This window comes from Felis catus, chromosome X, assembly GCF_018350175.1.
Source record: "Felis catus isolate Fca126 chromosome X, F.catus_Fca126_mat1.0, whole genome shotgun sequence".
Taxonomy (NCBI): Eukaryota; Metazoa; Chordata; class Mammalia; order Carnivora; family Felidae; genus Felis; species Felis catus.
Window position 1 is genome coordinate 63,507,067 of NC_058386.1, and position 18,083 is coordinate 63,525,149.

At 36.8% G+C, this 18,083-nt stretch overlaps 2 protein-coding genes across 2 annotated transcripts in view; one reads left to right on the plus strand and one right to left on the minus strand.

Annotated features, from left to right (window-relative positions):
* Nucleotides 1-18,083, minus strand: part of LOC109496548 (fibronectin type III domain containing protein 3C1-like) — a 59,845-nt gene that overhangs the window by 24,068 nt on the left and 17,694 nt on the right. Inside the window, exons 19-22 of the mRNA XM_019824013.3 lie at nt 17,878-17,983; nt 16,534-16,640; nt 16,219-16,332; nt 14,361-14,533 (exon numbers count right to left, since the gene is read on the minus strand). Of these exons, the coding sequence (XP_019679572.2) occupies nt 14,361-14,533; nt 16,219-16,332; nt 16,534-16,640; nt 17,878-17,983 (500 nt within the window). The remainder of the gene's footprint in view (nt 1-14,360; nt 14,534-16,218; nt 16,333-16,533; nt 16,641-17,877; nt 17,984-18,083) is intronic.
* Nucleotides 2,123-3,088, plus strand: LOC123383404 (fibronectin type III domain containing protein 3C1-like). Its single transcript, XM_045050958.1, has 2 exons — nt 2,123-2,453; nt 2,798-3,088. Exons 1-2 carry the CDS (start codon nt 2,260-2,262, stop codon nt 3,012-3,014), a joined length of 411 nt encoding a protein of 136 aa, XP_044906893.1. The 5' UTR covers nt 2,123-2,259; the 3' UTR covers nt 3,015-3,088.

The window sequence follows — 18,083 nt, forward strand, 5'->3', positions numbered from 1 at the left end:
TTCTAGCATCAGCAATCAGACAACAAAGGAAATCAAAGGCATCAAAATTGGCAGAGATGAAATCAAGCTTTCACTTTTTGCAGATGACATGATATTATACATGGAAAACCCGATAGACTCCACCAAAATTCCGCTAGAACTGATGCATGAATTCAGCAACATCGCAGGATACAAAATCAATGTACAGAGATCAGTTGCATTCTTATACACTAATAATGAAGCAGCAGAAAGACAAATAAAGAAACTGATCCCATTCACAATTGCACCAAGAAGCATAAAATACCTAGGAACAAACCTAACCAAAGGTATAAAAGATCTGTATGCTGAAAACTATAGAAAGCTTATGAAGGAAATTGAAGAATACACAAAGAAATGGAAAAACATTCCGTGCTCATGTTTTGGAAGAATCAACATTGTTAAAATGTCAATACTACCCAAAGCTATCTACACATTCGATGCAATCCCATGCAAAATTGCACCAGCATTCTTCTCGAAGCTAGAACAAGCAATCCTAAAATTTATATGGAGCCACAAAAGACCCCGAATAGCCAAAGTAATATTGAAGAAGAACAAAGCGGGAGGCATCACAATCCCAGACTTTAGCCTCTACTACAAAGCTGTAATCATCAAGACAGAATGGTATTGGCACAAAAACAGACACATAGACCAATAGAACAGAATAGAGATTCCAGAATTGGACCCACAAACGTATGGGCAACTAATCTTTGACAAAGCAGGAAAGAATATCCAATGGAAAAAAGACAGTCTCTTTAACACATGGTGCTGGGAGAACTCGACAGAAATATGCAGAAGAATGAAACTAGACCACTTTCTTACACCATTCCCAAAAATAAACTCAAAATGGATAAAGGGCCTGAATGTGAGACAGGAAACCATCCAAACCCTAGAGGAGAAAGCAGGAAAAAGCCTCTCTGACCTCAGCAGCAGCAGCAGCAGCAGCAGCAGCAGCAGCAGCAGCAACTTCTTGCTTGATACATCTCCAAAGGCAAGGGAATTAAGAGCAAAAATGAACTACTGCAAACTCATGAAGATAAAAAGCTTCTGCACTACAATAGAAACAATCAACAAAACTAAAAGCAACTGACAGAATGGGAAAAGATATTTGCAAATGACATATCGGACAAAGGGCTGGTATCCAAAACCTATAAATAGCTCGCCAAACTGCACACCCGAAAAACAAATAATCCAGTGAAGAAATGGGCAGAAAACATGAATAGACACTTCTCTAAAGAAGACATCCAGATGGCCAACAGGCACATGAAAAGATGCTCAACGTCACTCCTCATCAGGGAACTATAAATCAAAACCACACTCAGATACCACCTCATGCCAGTCAGAGTGGCTAAAATGAACAAATCAGGAGGCTCTAGATGCTGGCCAGGATGTGGAGAAACGGGAACTCTCTTGCACTGTTGGTGGGAATGCAAACTGATGCAGCCGCTCTGGAAAACAGTGTGGAGGTTCCTCAAAAATTAAAAATAGGGCTACCTTACGACCCAGCAATAGCACTGCCAGGAATTTGCCCAAGGGATACAGGAGTGCTGATGCATAGGGGCTCTTGTACCCCAATGCTTAGAGCAGCACTTTCAACAATAGCCAAATTATGGAAAGAGCCTAAATGTCCATCAACTGATGAATGGATAAAGAAATTGTGGTTTATATACACAATGGAATACTACGTGGCAATGAGAAAGAATGAAATATGGCCCTTTGTAGCAACGTGGATGGAACTGGAGCGTGTTATGCTAAGTGAAATCAGTCATACAGAGAAAGACAGATACCATATGTTTTCACACTTCTGTGGATCCTGAGAAACTTAACAGAAGACCATGGGCGAGGGGAAGAGAAAAAAAAGGTTAGAGAGGGAGGGAGCGAAAGCATAAGAGACTCTTAAGAACTGAGAACAAACTGAGGGTTAATGGTTGGTGGTAGGGAGGGGAGGGTGGGTGATGGGTATTGAGAAGGGCACCGGTTGGGATGAGCACTGGGTGTTGTATGGAAAGCAATTTGACAATAAATTTCATATTAAAATAATTAAAAATAAACTACTTTGTGTATTTAAAAAAATAAAATAAAGTGATTAAAAATGAATAAATTGCCTTGTCTTTATGCACAAAACAAATAACAGTGAAGCTCTAACAGAGTATACTTCTTCAGGCTGTAAACGTAGCTGGAGTTGGACTGTTTGGAGGAACTGGCAGAGTAACCACACCAACAACTGTACCAGCAGTAGTACCAATGCTACATGAAGTTGAAAACAAAGTTCCTGCCAAATTGGCATCATCTTGCATTGCTATTAAATGGGAGGAACCAGATTGCCATGGCTCTCCAATCACTGGATATAACATTGAATACGGAGACAGAAAAATTCAGACTGTTGATAGAGTAACAGAATGTCTTCTGAAAAACCTACAGCCTGATACCACATACATGTAAGTTGCTTATATCTTACTTTGGGTAGACAAAAAGTTTTTTGAGAATTTTAAACAAGTCTACATCTCTATGTTTTATATAGTCTACATATTTTTTGAAAGAGAATTTTACTGGTTCAGAAAAATTTGACGTTACTAAAATCCAGTTCTCTCATCAAAAATTGTCAATAGTGATTATGCAAATTCAAGATTTTGGCTTCACAAATTTGTCTCTAATTATTAGTATAATATGATGGTCAATACTCTTTCATGGGGTTGCCAGAGGCATAGCTTAAATGTAGAAATTTATTTTCCTTTCTAAACCCAAATTAATAAAGTTTAATTTTTTTTCTTCTTACCGCTAGAATCAGAATTCAAGCCATCAATCATTATGGACTAAGCCCTTTTAGCCAATCAATAAGAACCAAAACCAAGCCACTACCACTTGATCCTCCACATCTTGATTGTGTGGTCTATGGACACCAGAGCCTCAAACTGAAATGGGGTAACTCTTCAAGCAAAGGATTACTTTCCAACCTTATAAGCTACAATTTGTTAATAGGAGATCGATCTGGCAGGTAAGCTATTTGTACTATTAAACATGTATTACAATAAAGCGTTTTAAAATTTCTAAAATTTTAAAATTTCCTATCAAACCTATAATCCAAAGTGGTTTCAATGAACTGATAGATGTGAAATCAGTATATTATGTTAAGCATACTTTCTTAAATTCCTACTGATAATTTAGCTCTCTATTTTTACCTCTTCCAAAACACTTCTTCCTTTATAAAACATACATTAATACCGGGGAATAGAAGTTACCAAAGGAATATGAAAGCTAACACTGTGCCATTATGATATGTACAACCTGATTTTTTTTTTCCTTTTATGTTGTACATACCTGGCTTCAAGTTGATTTATTTAGGCCTTACTGAGGTACCAGTTTCAAGTCAGATAAATAGAGTTATGTGTACTTGAATAACTGTTGATTAATAATATTGCTTCTCCCATATTGTTTCCCACTCCCAGATTTTCTATCATTTACCATGGACCTTGTCAGACTCACAAAGTGAACAGACTGAGTGAATATACTCAATACAAATTTAAAATACAAACATGAAATGAAGCTGGTGAGGGACCACTGTCTGGTATCTACACTTTCACTACAACCAAAACTCCACCAGCCACTTAAAGGTATTATAAGCCAGACAATGAAGGTTGCATTAATATGAGCTCCAATAGTTCATATATAAAACTCTGCAGTAAGGTTTATTTTAAATGTTCAAAAATAGCAAAAGACTGTGCTACTTAATTATGGGCTCAAGGGGCAATTCAAAATTTAATAAGACTCTGAAAATCTTATTTTACTTTTTGAGGATTTTATTTAAATTTGTTAGTAAATGCATAGTATACTACTAGTTTCAGGTCTACAATATAGTGATTTCAACACCCAGAGCTCATCACAAGTGTACTCCTTAATCCCCTCTCCTATTTAACCCATCTCCACACCCACCACCCCTCTGGTAACCATTGTTTGTTCTCTATAGTTAAGAGTCTCTTTCGTCATTTAATTCTCACACTTTTCTCCCCTTTGCTCATATGTTTTGTTTCTAATATTCACCACATGAGTGAAATCATATGGTATTTTTCTTTCTCTGGCAACTTATTTCGCTTAGGATAATCTTCTCTAGTTCCATCCACATCCTTGCAAATGGCAAGATTTCATTCCATTTTGTGAGTAATATTCCATTGTAAATACATACCACTTCTTCGCTATTTATTCACCAGTTAATGGAAATTTGGGCTCCTTCAATAGTTTGGCTCTTCTTGATAATGCTGCTATAAACATCGGGGTGCATGCACCCCCTGAGAACCTGTATTTTTGTATCCTTTGGGCAAATACCTAGTAGTGCAATTGCTGGATCATAGGGCAGTTCTATTTTTAACTTTTGAAGAACCTCAATACTGTTTTCCAACGTAGCTACACCAATTTTTATTCACACTTACCATGTAAGAGTGTTCCCCTTTCTCCACATTCTCACCAACACCAGTTGTTGCTCGTGTTGTTGATTTTAGCTATTCTGTCAGGTGTGAGGTGATATCTCATTGTAGTTTTGATTTGTATTTCACTGATGATAAGTGATGAGCATCTTTTCATGTGCCTGTTGGCCATATGACTGTCTTCTTTGGAAAAAATGTCTATTCATGTCTTCTGCCCATTATACTTTTTCTTATATGTTGAGTTTTACAAGGTATTTGTATATTTTGATACTAACGCTTTGTCAGATATGTCATTTGCAGGTATCTTCTCCTTTTCAGCAAGTTTCCTTTTAGTTTTATTGATTGTTCCCTTTGCTGTGCACAAGCTTTTTATCTTGGTGAAGTCCCAATAGTTTATTTTTAATTTTGTTTCACTTACTTCAGGAGACATACCTAGAAACAAGTTGCTGCAGCTGATGTCAAAGAGGTTACCGCCTGTGTTATCTTCTAGGACTTTTATAGTTTCCTGTATCACATTTAGGCCTTTCATCCATTTTGAATTTATGTTTGTGTATGGTGTAAGACAGTGGTCCATACACAAACATAAATTTCACATGTTGCTGTCCAATTTCCCAACACTATTTGTTGAAGAGACTTTTTCCCACTAGATATTCTTTCCTGCTTTGTCAAAGATTAATTGACCATAAAGTTGTGGAGTTATTTCATGGTTTTCTATTCTGTTCCCTTGATCTATGTCTATTTTTATGCCGGTACCATACTGTTTTGATCACTAACACTTTGTAATATCACTTTCAGTCTGGAATTGTGATGCCTCTGGCTTTGCTTTGCTTTTAAGTTTGCTTTGGTTATTTGGCATCTTCTGTGCCTCCATACAAATTTTAGGATTGTTTGTTATAGCTCTGTGAAAAATGCTGGTGGTATTTTTGTAGGGATTGCATTAAATGTGTAGATTGCTTTGGGTAGTATACACATTTTAACAATATTTGTTCTTCCAATCCATGAGCATTGAATGTCTTTCCATTTCTTTGTGTCATCTTCAATTTCTTTCATCACCATTTTACAGTTCTCAGAGTACAGGTCTTTCATCTCTTTAGCTAGTTTTATTCCTAGGTATCTTATTGTTTCCAGTGCAATTGTAAATCAGATTGATTACTTACTTTCTCTTTTCACTGCTTCATTATTGGTGTATAGAAGTACAAAAGATCTCTGTACATCAAATTTGTACCCTGTGACTTCTCTGAATTCATGTATCAGTTCTAGCAATTTTTTGGTGGATTCTTTTGTATTTTCTATATACAATATCATGTCATCTACAAAGAATGAAAGTCTGACTTCTTCCTTGCTGATATGGATTGATTTTGTTTCTTTTTGTTGTCTTATTGCTGAGGATGGGACTTCCAGTACTCTGTTAAATAACAGTGGTGAGAGTGGATATCCCTGTCTTATTCCTGACCATAGACAAAAAGCTCTCAGGTTTTCTTTATTATGTTGAGGTATGTTCCCTTTAATCCTACATTCTTTTTTTTAAATATGAAATTTATTGTCAAATTGGTTTTCATACAACACCCAATGCTCATTCCAACAGGTTCCCTCCTCAATACCCATCATTCTTAAGGGATTTTATCATAAATGGATGTTGTACTTTGCCAAATGCTTTTTTTACATCTCTTGAAATAAACATGTGGTTCTTATCCTTTCTGTCATTAATGTGGCGTATCACAATGATTGATTTGTGAATACTGAACCACCCTTGCAGCCCAGGAATAAATCCCACTTGATCATGGTGAATGACTCTTTTAATGTGTTGTTGCACTTGGTTTGTTAGTATTTTATTGAGAATTTTTTCATCCATGTTCATCAGGGATATTGGCCTGTATATCTCTTTTTTTAATGGAGTCTTTATCTGGTTTTGGTATCAGGGCACTGCTGGCCTCATAGAATGAGTTTGGAATTTTCCTTTCTTCTTTGTTTTTTGGTGGTTTGATAAAAGGTATTAACTCTTCTCTAAATGTTTGGTAGAATTCCCCTGTGAAGCCATCTGGCCTGGACATATATTTGTAGGCTATTTTTTGACTACTGATTCAATTTCATTGCTGGTTATTAGTCTGTTGAAGTTTTTTTTTTTTAATTCTTCCTGTTTCAGTTGTGGTACTTTATGTGTTTCTAGGAATTTATCCATTTCTTCCAGGTTGTCCAATGTATTGCCATTATAGTTTTTTGTAATATTCTCTTACAATTGTTTATATTTTTGTGGTGTTGGATATTTCTCTTCTCTCATTTGTGATTTTATTTATTTGTGTCCTTTCTCTTTTCTTTTTGATAACTCTGGCTATGAGTTTGTTGATTTTATTAACCTTTTCAAAGAACGAGCCCCTGGTTTCATTGATCTGTTCTATTGTGTTTTGTGTGTGTTTTTTTTTTTTTTAGTTTCTATATCATTTATTTTTGCTCTAATATTCCTTCTGTTTAGGCTTTCTGTGATGTTCTTTTTCTAGTTCCTTTAAGTGTAAAGTTAGGTTGTTGATTTGAGATTTTTCTTGATTCTTAAGGTCTGCATATATTTCTATATACTTCCCTCTTAGGACCACTGTTGCTGCATCCCAAAAGTATTGGACCATTTTGTTTTCATTTTCATTTTAATTTGCTTCCATGTATTCTTTTACCTCCTTTTTGATTTCCTGGTTGACCCATCCATTGTTTTGTAGCATGTTGTTTAACCTCTGTGTATCTGTGGCCTTTCCAAATCTTTTTTTCTGGTTGAATTCAAGTTTCTTAATGTTGTGGTCAGAAAATACACATAGTATGAGATCAATCTTTTTGTATCTGTTGAAGCCTTATTTGTGACCTGGTATCTGATTTATTCTGACTAATGTCCCATGGGAACTTGAAAAGAATGTGTATTTTGCTGCTTTAGGATGGAATGTTCTGAATATATCTGTTAAGAACATCTGGTCCAGTGTATCATTCAAAGCCATTGTTTCCTTGTTGATTTTCTGCATAGATGATCTGTCCATTGATGTAAGTGTTTAAGCCCCCTACTATTGTTGTATTATTATCAATGAGTTCCTTCATGTTTGTTATTGTTGTATATATTTGGGTTTTTCAAAGTTAGGGACATAAATATTTACAATTGTTAGATCTTCTTGTTGGATTGTCTTCTTTATTATGATATAGTGTCCTTCTTTATCTCTTGTTACAGTCTTCGTTTTAATGTCTAATTTGTGCAATATAATTATTGCAACTCTGGCTTTCCTTTGACATCCATTTGCATGATAAATGTTTCTCCATCCCCTCACTTTCAATCTACATGTGAGTTTAGGTCTAAAGTGAGTCTCTTGTAGGCGGTATATAGATGGATCTTGTTTTTTTTTATCCATTCTCACATGTCTTTTGATTGGAGTATTTAATTCATTCACATTCAAATTAATTATCGATAGATATGTATTTATTGCCATTTTATTACTTTTTTTTGTCATTGTTTCTAGAGATTTTCTCTGATCCTTTACTGTCTTTGTTACTTTTAGTCTTTCCTTTCCACCCAAAGAGTCCCCTTCAATATTTCTTGCAGAACTGGTGTAGTGGTCACAAACCCTTTTAGTTTTGTCTGGGAAACTCTTTCTCTCTCCTTCTATTCTGTATGATAGGTTTTCTTGATGGAGTATTCCTGCCTGAAGATTTTTCCCATTCAGTACTTTGAATATACCATACCGCTCCATTCTTGCTTGTCAAGTTTCTGTTGAGAAATCTCCAGCTAGCCTTATGGATCTTCCATAGTACATTAAGGATTTATTTTGTCTTGTTGCTTTTACAATTTTTTATCACTATATTTTTCAAATTACAATATCTCTTGTTGTTGACTTGCTTTTTTTTTTTTTTCCATTTTGATGGCAGTTCCCTGTGCCTCCTCGATCTGTTTCCTTCCCCAGATTAGGGAAGTAATCTATTATTTCCTCACATAAATACTCTATTATTTCCTCACATAAATACTCTATTATTTCCTCACATAAATTTTCTGCCCCTTTTTCTCTCTTCTTCTGGGACTCCTATAATATGAATGTTACTACATTTGATGGAATAAGTGATTTCCCTAAGTCTATTCTCATGTTCCATAATTCTTTCTCTCTTTTGTTCAGTTTCATAATTTTCCATTACTTTTTCTTCTGTGTCATTAATTCATTCCTGTGCTTCTTGCAGCCTGCTGTTCATTGCTTTTAACCTATTTCCGATCTCATTTATTGGATTTTACATTTCTGATTCTTTTTAAACTCTTTTATCACTGTGGTAAGGGTCTCTCTGATGTTTTCGAGTGTTTTCTCAAGCCCAGTGAGTACCCTTATGATTACTGCATTAAATTCTCCATCAGGCACATTACTTTTATCTACTTCACTTAATCTCTCCCATGGTCTTATCTTTTTCTTTCATTTGGGATAAACTCCTCTATCTTGGAATTTTGTCTAAGTCTCTGCCTTCTCTGTGTTAGAAAAGCCAGTTATGTTCCTGCTCCTGGATATAATGGTTTTATGAAGAAGAGCTCATGTGGTGTCCAAGATCTGGAAAGTCAGGGAGTGTCTCTGGTGTGTGCTCTGCTTTTGTGTTTTGGCTGCTTTATCCCTCAGACAAGTCATCTGCACAGTCCTCCCTTGCCTGGTCTGGGCAGTTTTTGGCTCTAGCCTGAATATGGTGAGAGTTAACTAGATGTGCTCTGGTCTGCTTGAAAAATGAGACCTGATACTACTTCTACTAAAACTGAGTGCCTTGCAGAACTCTCTGATTGGATGATGTGGTGTGGGCAAGGGTTTCTGCTGGTCTTCTAGGGGAAGGGCCCATCACACTGGGACTGAAACAAACTTGGCTGAAAAGGGCAGCACTGCCAGAGCACAGGGGCATGGGGCTTGGTGTAAGCAAGTTAGGCAATCAGTGTAGATGCTGGGCTGCTTCCTGCAGGTGGCTCTGTGTTTATGCTTAGTGACAGGGAGGGAAACTTGGCGCCATCCAGCTGCTTTGTTCACAGAGGCATCTCCATAAATGACTGCCTCTCAGGGAAGCACTCCAAGAAGACTGAATAATCTCCCTTCCATGTGCCCCAGGCATTCTTCATATCCCTGTTTCCTTGTTGTATGCCCCTGGGTTGTTTGCCTGCCATTTTTCCAGGACCAGGACAGTGCCCCCAGGGCTCTATCCCACCCAAGCCCACTGACCCTAAAAACTCTAGGCTTTAAGGGGCAACTGGGTGGCTCAGTTGGGTGAGCGTCCAACTTTGGCTCAAGGTCATGATCTCACAGTTCATGGGTTTGAGCCCCACGTTGGACTCTGTGCTGACAGCTCAGAGTCTGGAGCCTGCTTCAAATTTTGTGTCTCCCTCTCTCTCTCTCTACCCCTCCCCTGCTTGCATGCTCTGTCTCTCAAAAATAAATATTAAAAATTAAAAAAACCCAAAAATTACAGGCTTTAAGCACCACTGGTTGAAGGAACTCACTTGCAAGAAATTCAAACTCTCTCATTTTCCACGCCAACAGCTTTGGGGAAACATTCTCTTTATGTGTCTCTTTGTGTGCTTCTCTGTCACCCTTTGCAACCAGTTCCTTCCCGATGTAGTACTAGTGATCCATATCTCCCCTAAACCATGTCTCCACACATCCTACATTCTTTGCTGTGGCTTTTCCCTCCCGTTAACTGTAGAGTATTTTCTGTCAGTCTTCGGGTTCATTTCTGGGTTATGGATGATTTGATAGTTATCCAGGTGTTTTCATTGGACAAAACAAGCCTAGGTCCTACTACTCTGTCCTTGAAAATATTTTTTAAAAGATCTTTGAAATAAACTAATCCAGCCAATCAATCTATCACCACAGCCATTTTTTAATAGAAACAAGCAAACTCCCCAAATGGTAAGTAACCTAACTAAAGAACACTATGAGCCAGTAACAGAGTCAAAATTGGAATTGTAGGCTCCTGATCCCCATCACAGTTCTCCTTCCACTTTATCATGGTATCCATTCCTTGCTATATCTCACATTTTCTGATATGGATTAATACGTGAAAACATCACCTGATAGGTATAATTATACTAAGTAAAGTTAAAAAACGGATTTAGTAAATAGTACATATTTGTACATATTTATTCCAAATTTGTAATTTCATACGTCATAATTAGTACATATTTGGTAATTTCTGAAACTGAATTTAATCTCCTTGTTTGAACAGTGAAATAAACTGCTTTCTATAATACATAACAAGGCAAATTTACAGTCATGAAAGCTCGAGCTTTGAGTTTTTTCTTTCTCATATGTAAAATTCAGTTGTTTCTATCTTTCCACACATGAGTCAAATCACTATTATGAAGTAGTTTGTTCTCAGTGAAAAGCTAATTGGAACATATTGGAATTAAACATGACTTAGATCACAATACTGCCTTACTCTATTGTGACATATTTAAGCCCCGTTTTCCTGAAACGTAGAGAGGCTAATAATATGAAATAAAGATCCTTCCCTCCTTTCTTCACACAGTTACTGTGAACCTGAAATAAAATTTTTAATGTATGCAAAACGCTTTCAAATGTATGATGTACCATATAAGTACAATACAAAAGATTATAGCAGTAGGGATTAAACAATAGTAATAAAATTTGTAATAAGATCTTACTAAAAACCAAAACAGGCATTTTTTTTTCATTTATTTTTTTCATATGAAATTTATTGTCAAATAGGTTTCCATAAAATACCCACTGTTCATCCCAACCGGTGCCCTCTTCAATACCCATCACCCACCCACCCCTCCCGACCACCCCCCCCCCCCCCCCATTAACCCTCAGTTTGTTCTCAGTTTTTAAGAGTCTCTTATGCTTTGGCTCTCTCCCACTCTAACTTCTTTTTTTTTTTCCTTCCCCTCCTCCATGGGTTTCTGTTAAGTTTCTCAGGATCCACATAAGAGTGAAAACATATGGTATCTGTCTTTCTCTGTATGGCTTATTTCACTTAGCATCACACTCTCCAGTTCCATCCACGTTGCTACAAAGGGCCATATTTCGTACTTTCTCAGTGCCACATAGTACTCCATTGTGTATATAAACCACAATTTCTTTATCCATGCATCAGTTGATGGACACTTAGGCTCTTTCCATAATTTGGCTATTGTTGAGAGTGCTGCTCTAAACATTGGGGTACAAGTGCCCCTATGCATCAGTACTCCTGTATCCCTTGGGTAAATTCCTAGCAGTGCTATTGCTGGGTTATAGGGTAGGTCTATTTTTAATTTTCTGAGGAACCTCCACACAGGTTTCCAGAGTGGCTGCACCAATTTGCATTCCCACCAACAGTGCAAGAGGGTTCCCATTTCTCCACATCCTCTCCAGCATCTATAGTCTCCTGATTTGTTCATTTTGGCCACTCTGACTGGCGTGAGGTGATATCTGAGTGTGGTTTTGATTTGTAGTTCCCTGATGAGGAGCGACGCTGAGCATCTTTTCATGTGCCTGTTGGCCATCCGGGTGTCTTCTTTAGAGAAGTGTCTATTCATGTTTTCTGCCCATTTCTTCACTGGGTTATTTGTTTTTCGGGTGTGGAGTTTGGTGAGCTCTTTATAGATTTTGGATACTAGCCCTTTGTCCGATATGTCATTTGCAAATATCTTTTCCCATTCCGGTGGTTGCCTTTTAGTTTTGTTGGTTGTTTCCTTTGCTGTGCAGAAGCTTTTTATCTTCATAAGATCCCAGTAATTCATTTTTGCTTTTAATTCCCTTGCCTTTGGGGATGTGTCGAGTAAGAGATTGCTATGGCTGAGGTCAGAGAGGTCTTTTCCTGCTTTCTCCTCTAAGGTTTTGATGGTTTCCTGTCTCACATTCAGGTCCTTTATCCATTTTGAGTTTATTTTTGTGAATGGTGTGAGCAAGTGGTCTAGTTATAACCTTCTGCATGTTGCTGTCCAGTTCTCTCAGCACCATTTGTTAAAGAGACTGTCTTTTTTCCATTGGATGTTCTTTCCTGCTTTGTCAAAGATGAGTTGGCCATACGTTTGTGGGTCTAGTTCTGGGGTTTCTATTCTATTCCATTGGTCTATGTGTCTGTTTTTGTGCCAATACCATGCTGTCTTGATGATGACAGCTTTGTAGTAGAGGCTAAAGTCTGGGATTGTGATGCCTCCTGCTTTGGTCTTCTTCCTCAAAATTCCTTTGGCTATTCGGGGCCTTTTGTGGTTCCATATGAATTTTAGGATTGCTTGTTCTAGTTTCGAGCAGAATGCTGGTGCAATTTTGATTGGGATTGCATTGAATGTGTAGATAGCTTTGGGTAGTATTGACATTTTGACAATATTTATTCTTCCAATCCATGAGCAGGGAATGTCTTTCCATTTCTTTATATCTTTTTCAATTACCTTCATAAGCTTTCTATAGTTTTCAGCATACAGATCTTTTACATCTTTGGTTAGGTTTATTCCTAGGTATTTTATGCTTCTTGGTACAATTGTGAATGGGATCAGTTTCTGTATTTGTCTTTCTGTTGCTTCATTATTAGTGTATAAGAATGCAACTGATTTCTGTACATTGATTTTGTATCCTGCAACTTTGCTGAATTCCTGTATCAGTTCTAGCAGACTTTTGGTGGAGTCTATCGGATTTTCCATGTATAATATCATGTTATCTGCAAAAAGTTAAAGCTTGACTTCATCTTTGCCAATTTTGATGCCTTTGATTTCCTTTTGTTGTCTGATTGCTGATGCTAGAACTTTCAGCACTATGTTAAACAGCAGCGGTGAGAGTGGGCATCCCTGTCATGTTCCTGATCTCAGGGAAAAAGCTCTCAGTTTTTCCCCGTTGAGGATGATGTTAGCTGTGGGCTTTTCATAAATGGCTTTTATGATCTTTAAGTATGGTCCTTCTATCCCAACTTTCTCAAGGGTTTTTATTAAGAAAGGGTGCTGGATTTTGTCAAAGACCTTTTCTGCATCGATTGACAGGATCATATGGTCCTTATCTTTTCTTTTATTAATGTGACGTATCACGTTGATTGATTTGTGAATGTTGAACCAGCCCTGCATCCCAGGAATGAGTCCCACTTGATCATGGTGAATAATTCTTTTTATATGCCGTTGAATTCGATTTGCTAGTATCTTATTGAGAATTTTCGCATCCATATTCATCAGGGATATTGGCCTGTAGTTCTCTTTTTTTACTGGGTCTCTGTCTGGTTTAGGAATCAAAGTAATACTGGCTTCATAGAATGAGTCTGGAAGTTTTCCTTCCCTTTCTATTTCTTGGAATAGCTTGAGAAGGATAGGTATTATCTCTGCTTTAAATGCCTAGTAGAACTCCCCTGGGAAGCCATCTGGTCCTGGACTCTTATTTGTTGGGAGATTTTTGATAACCGATTCAATTTGTTCACTGGTTATGGGTCTGTTCAAGCTTTCTATTTCCTCCTGATTGAGTTTTGGAAGAGTGTGGGTGTTCAGGAATTTGTCCATTTCTTCCAGGTTGTCCAATTTGTTGGCATATAATTTTTCATGGTATTCCCTGATAATTGTTTGTATCTCTGAGGGATTGGTTGTAATAATTCCATTTTCATTCATGATTTTATCTATTTGAGTCATCTCCCTTTTCTTTTTGAGAAGCCTGGCTAGAGGTTTGTCAATTTTGTTAATTTTTTCAAAAAATGTAGGAATCTATTTTAAACAAGCATTTCAGGTTATTGTTAAGTTCAAGGTAATTTGGGAAACAGAACTGTAGAAAACATAATGGCAGATCAAGTTGGAATAAAAGTAGGTTCCAGATAATGGGGGGCTTTAAATGCCAGATGAAGAAGCTCAGAATGATGTTGCTGAACATGAGGAATATTTAACATTTGGAATTCTGTGACTCCCTTCTATTCAGTACACTAGAAATGGTGCCAGTATTATGGATGTGGGTAGCATAGGTTAATAACTGTTCTCTTGTTTACATTGAAATAACTGTTAGGATTACCTGAACTCTGCAAAAATATGTAGTTGCAGGAATGAGACCTTTAACTTCATAGCTCAAACAAGAGCCAGTATATATCAAGTGCATCGATTCTTCAGTTTTTCCCCACTCTAGTCTGTAATCTGTGATTTCGGCACCATTACATACAGGAATCTAAAAGATTCAACAAAACAGAAATTGATTTTTTTCTGTAAATTGTCACTATACTAGATACTGTGGAGTATTACAATATGATCTTTTGATGTCAAAACTCATATTAAATGGTATGAGGTATAGACAAGAATAGAAATAATTAAGGATAAGACAGAGCACTGTAATTGACATTAAAAGTCTCAAAATTAAGAGAAAAGATTGGCTAATCGCACATATTTGATAAATTCCTGTTTGTAATTTTTTTTAAAATTTTTTTAAACGTTTTTTATTTATTTTTGGGACAGAGAGAGACAGAGCATGAACGGGGGAGGGGCAGAGAGAGAGGGAGACACAGAATCGGAAACAGGCTCCAGGCTCCGAGCCATCAGCCCAGAGCCTGACGCGGGGCTCGAACTCACGGACCGCGAGATCGTGACCTGGCTGAAGTCGGACGCTCAACCGACTGCGCCACCCAGGCGCCCCTCCTGTTTGTAATTTTAAAATTATTCTCAAATAGCTTACTTAAAAAAGAGCACTCTTAGATATATTAATGTTGCTTAACATTACTATTGATGATAGTGGGATAAAACACAAATTCCAGTAGTCTCTGGAATTTGTACAGTGCTGTAATTAGACCTTTTATTATTATCAGATTAAAAGCTTTTGTGTTAATACTAGAAACCCTCTGCTAGAGTCTGGGAAAAATGGAAGAAAAATTCAAAGTTACCTAGGTGGCTTAATAATTAGGCCGACTTTTTTCAGCTTGCTTAAATGGGAAGGTATTCACATGAATGCAAAACATTTTTAATTAATTATTTTTAATTTTCAAGTTAGTTAACATACAGTGTAGTCTTGGTTCTGGAGTAGAATCCAGAGATTCATCACTTACATATAACACCCAGTGCTCATTACAACAAGTGACCTCCTTAATGCCCATCACCCATTTTCCCCACCCCGCCACCCCCCACTCCCATCAACCCTTAGTTTGTTCTCTGTATTTAAGAGTCTCTTGGGGCACCTAGGTGGCTCAGGCGGTTAAGTGTCCAACTTCGGCTCAGGTCATGATCTCACAGTTTGTGAGTTTGAGCTATGCATCAGGCTCTGTAGCACAGAGCCTGGAGCCTGCTTCAGATTCTGTGTCTCCTCCTCTCTCTTCCCCTCCCATGCTCATGCTCTGTCTCTCTCTGTCTCTCAGTAATAAATAAACATTTAAAAAAATTTCAAGAGTCTCTTATGGTGATGCAAACATTTTTTTAAGCTTCATTATCTCATAGCCACATTTTAATGTGTCATATTGTAGAGTTACATGCAAACAAACACGACCAGAGATTTCCCAATGAAGTTTTTAAAAAAATAATAGATTCCATAAATTTACTTATTTGTTTTTTTATTATAAATTCATTTAATTTTATTACCTCATATTTTGGTTTTAAGAATTAAATTAGTTACCTATTAATAGTCTATTTGTTTTTCCAAATTAATAATCTCCATAAAAATAGGATCTGGAAAGCAAGATTACTATAGTCTTAGCATTTCTAATAGTACTAGTATCAGGTTTTATGTGTGTTCTAGAATCATGATCCAAGGCTTATGGGACCTTAATCTAAACTCTGACTCCTTAGGGAGTTGTGTACTTTCAAAAACATACTAAAGCAATTGCTGTGCTCTTATGGAACAAAATTAATAAAAGTAAGTTGATAACATACCTCCCAACTAACAGCAATGCAGGTTGGACCCTTGCAGGTTACCACAGGTGTACCACATTGAGAAGGAGGGCTTGGAACTGGTGCACTTTCACACTTCATTGAATGAGATCCAGACTACAAATAAACACAAGCAAATAAGAAAACACAAAAATGATTGTGCAGGTATAGTTACTCTCTATCTTGACAGGAAGTAGAAACATATATTCATCCAAAGTGAAATGAACGATGAATGGGCCAACTGAACAATATAACTTCCTCAGCACTATTCACTGCTTTTAACCAGAAACTGGATTCTTCAGAAATTAATTTACTCACTGTGCATCTCACTTTGGAGCCAGGATGCCTTCGTTTGTCATCTTGGTTACCTTCTGCCTTTTTGACATTTGCAAATGCTTCCAAGTTTCCATTAGTAGGAGGATTGTCTACAAACATGTACAAAATAGACTACAAAAATGTACAAAATAAACTTAAAAAATTGCAAATAATTTTAAGGGTGTTACTTTAAAATAACACAAAATAACTTTATAAGACACAATGTCAAAGCACATAATAAAGTAACAGAAAATACAAATTATATTAGTTTGTGTCAATTAACTTTTAAATTTAATGTAAAGACACTTAAAAAGTTTAAAAATCCATTAAAAAATGGATTTACCTAGAGGGTATTATGCTAAGTGATGTGAGTCATACAGAGAGACCATATGATTTCATACCATATGATTTCACTTATATGTGGAATTTAAAAATGAACAAACAAAAAACCAGACTCTTAAATACAAAGGACAAACTGGTGATTACCAGAGGAGAGGTGGGTGGGGGGATGGGAAAATATATAAAAGGGATTAAGAGGTATAAACTAACAGTTATAACATAAGTAAGTAAGGGGCGCGTGGATGGCTCAGTTGGTTGAGTGTCTGACTTCGGCTCAGGTCATGATCTCATGGTCTGTGGGTTTGAGCCCCACGTCGGGCTCTGTGCTGACAGCTCAGAGCCTGGAGCCTGCTTCTGATCCTGTCTCCTTCTCTCTCTGCCCCTCTCCCACTCTCACTTTGTCTCACTCTGTCTCTCAAAAATAAATAAATATAAAAATAAAAATAAATAAAAAAAGTAAGTAATGGAGATGAAAAGTACAGCATAGGGAATATATATAATCAATAATATTGACAGATGGTATTTATACTTATTGTGGTGAGCACTGATATATAGAATCTTTGAATCAATATGTTGTACACATGAAACTAATATAACATTGAATGTTAATTATACTCCAGAAATTTTTGTGATTTCAATTACAAAGAAACAGTTTTCTAAATATTCTAAATATTCAATTTTATAGTTAAAAAACCTACTTGCTCTGCTTTAATAACATTAATTTTAATTTTTTTAATGTTTACTTTTTAGAGAGAGAACAAGTGAGTCAGGGAGGGGCAGAGAGAGAGAGAGAGACAAAGAATCCAAAGCAGGCTCTAGGCTCTGAGTTGTCAGCACAGATCCTGACACAGGGCTCAAACTCATGGACCCTGAGATCATGACCTGAGCTGAAGTTGGATGCTTGACTGAGCCACCCAGTTGCCCCTTAGTAACATTAATTAATTCAAATCAGGAGTTACAAAACAAGTAATTTAGCTAAAGTCATTCAAATCCTACAAGAAGACTCACCACATTTGATGTTGTTTTCTCTGGTCTTTGCCGCACCATTCAAGGGTGGAAGATGGCAAGATGCAGGAGAAAGATTAGGTGTTTGAGTAGTCAATATATCTGAAGGCTAAGAGAGGTACAAAATACCTTATGATTATATTAAATTCAAGTTAAGTTTTTAAAACAATTTTTAAAACACAAATCCTTAATTTAAAAACTTCCCTCTC

Coding starts and splice junctions, on each gene's coding strand:
- LOC123383404 (XM_045050958.1), top strand. CDS start 2,260: ATGCTACATGAAGTTGAAAACAAAGTTCCTGCCAAATTGGCATCATCT. Junction 2,454..2,797: donor CAGCCTGATACCACATACAT/GTAAGTTGCTTA, acceptor TCTTACCGCTAG/AATCAGAATTCAAGCCATCA.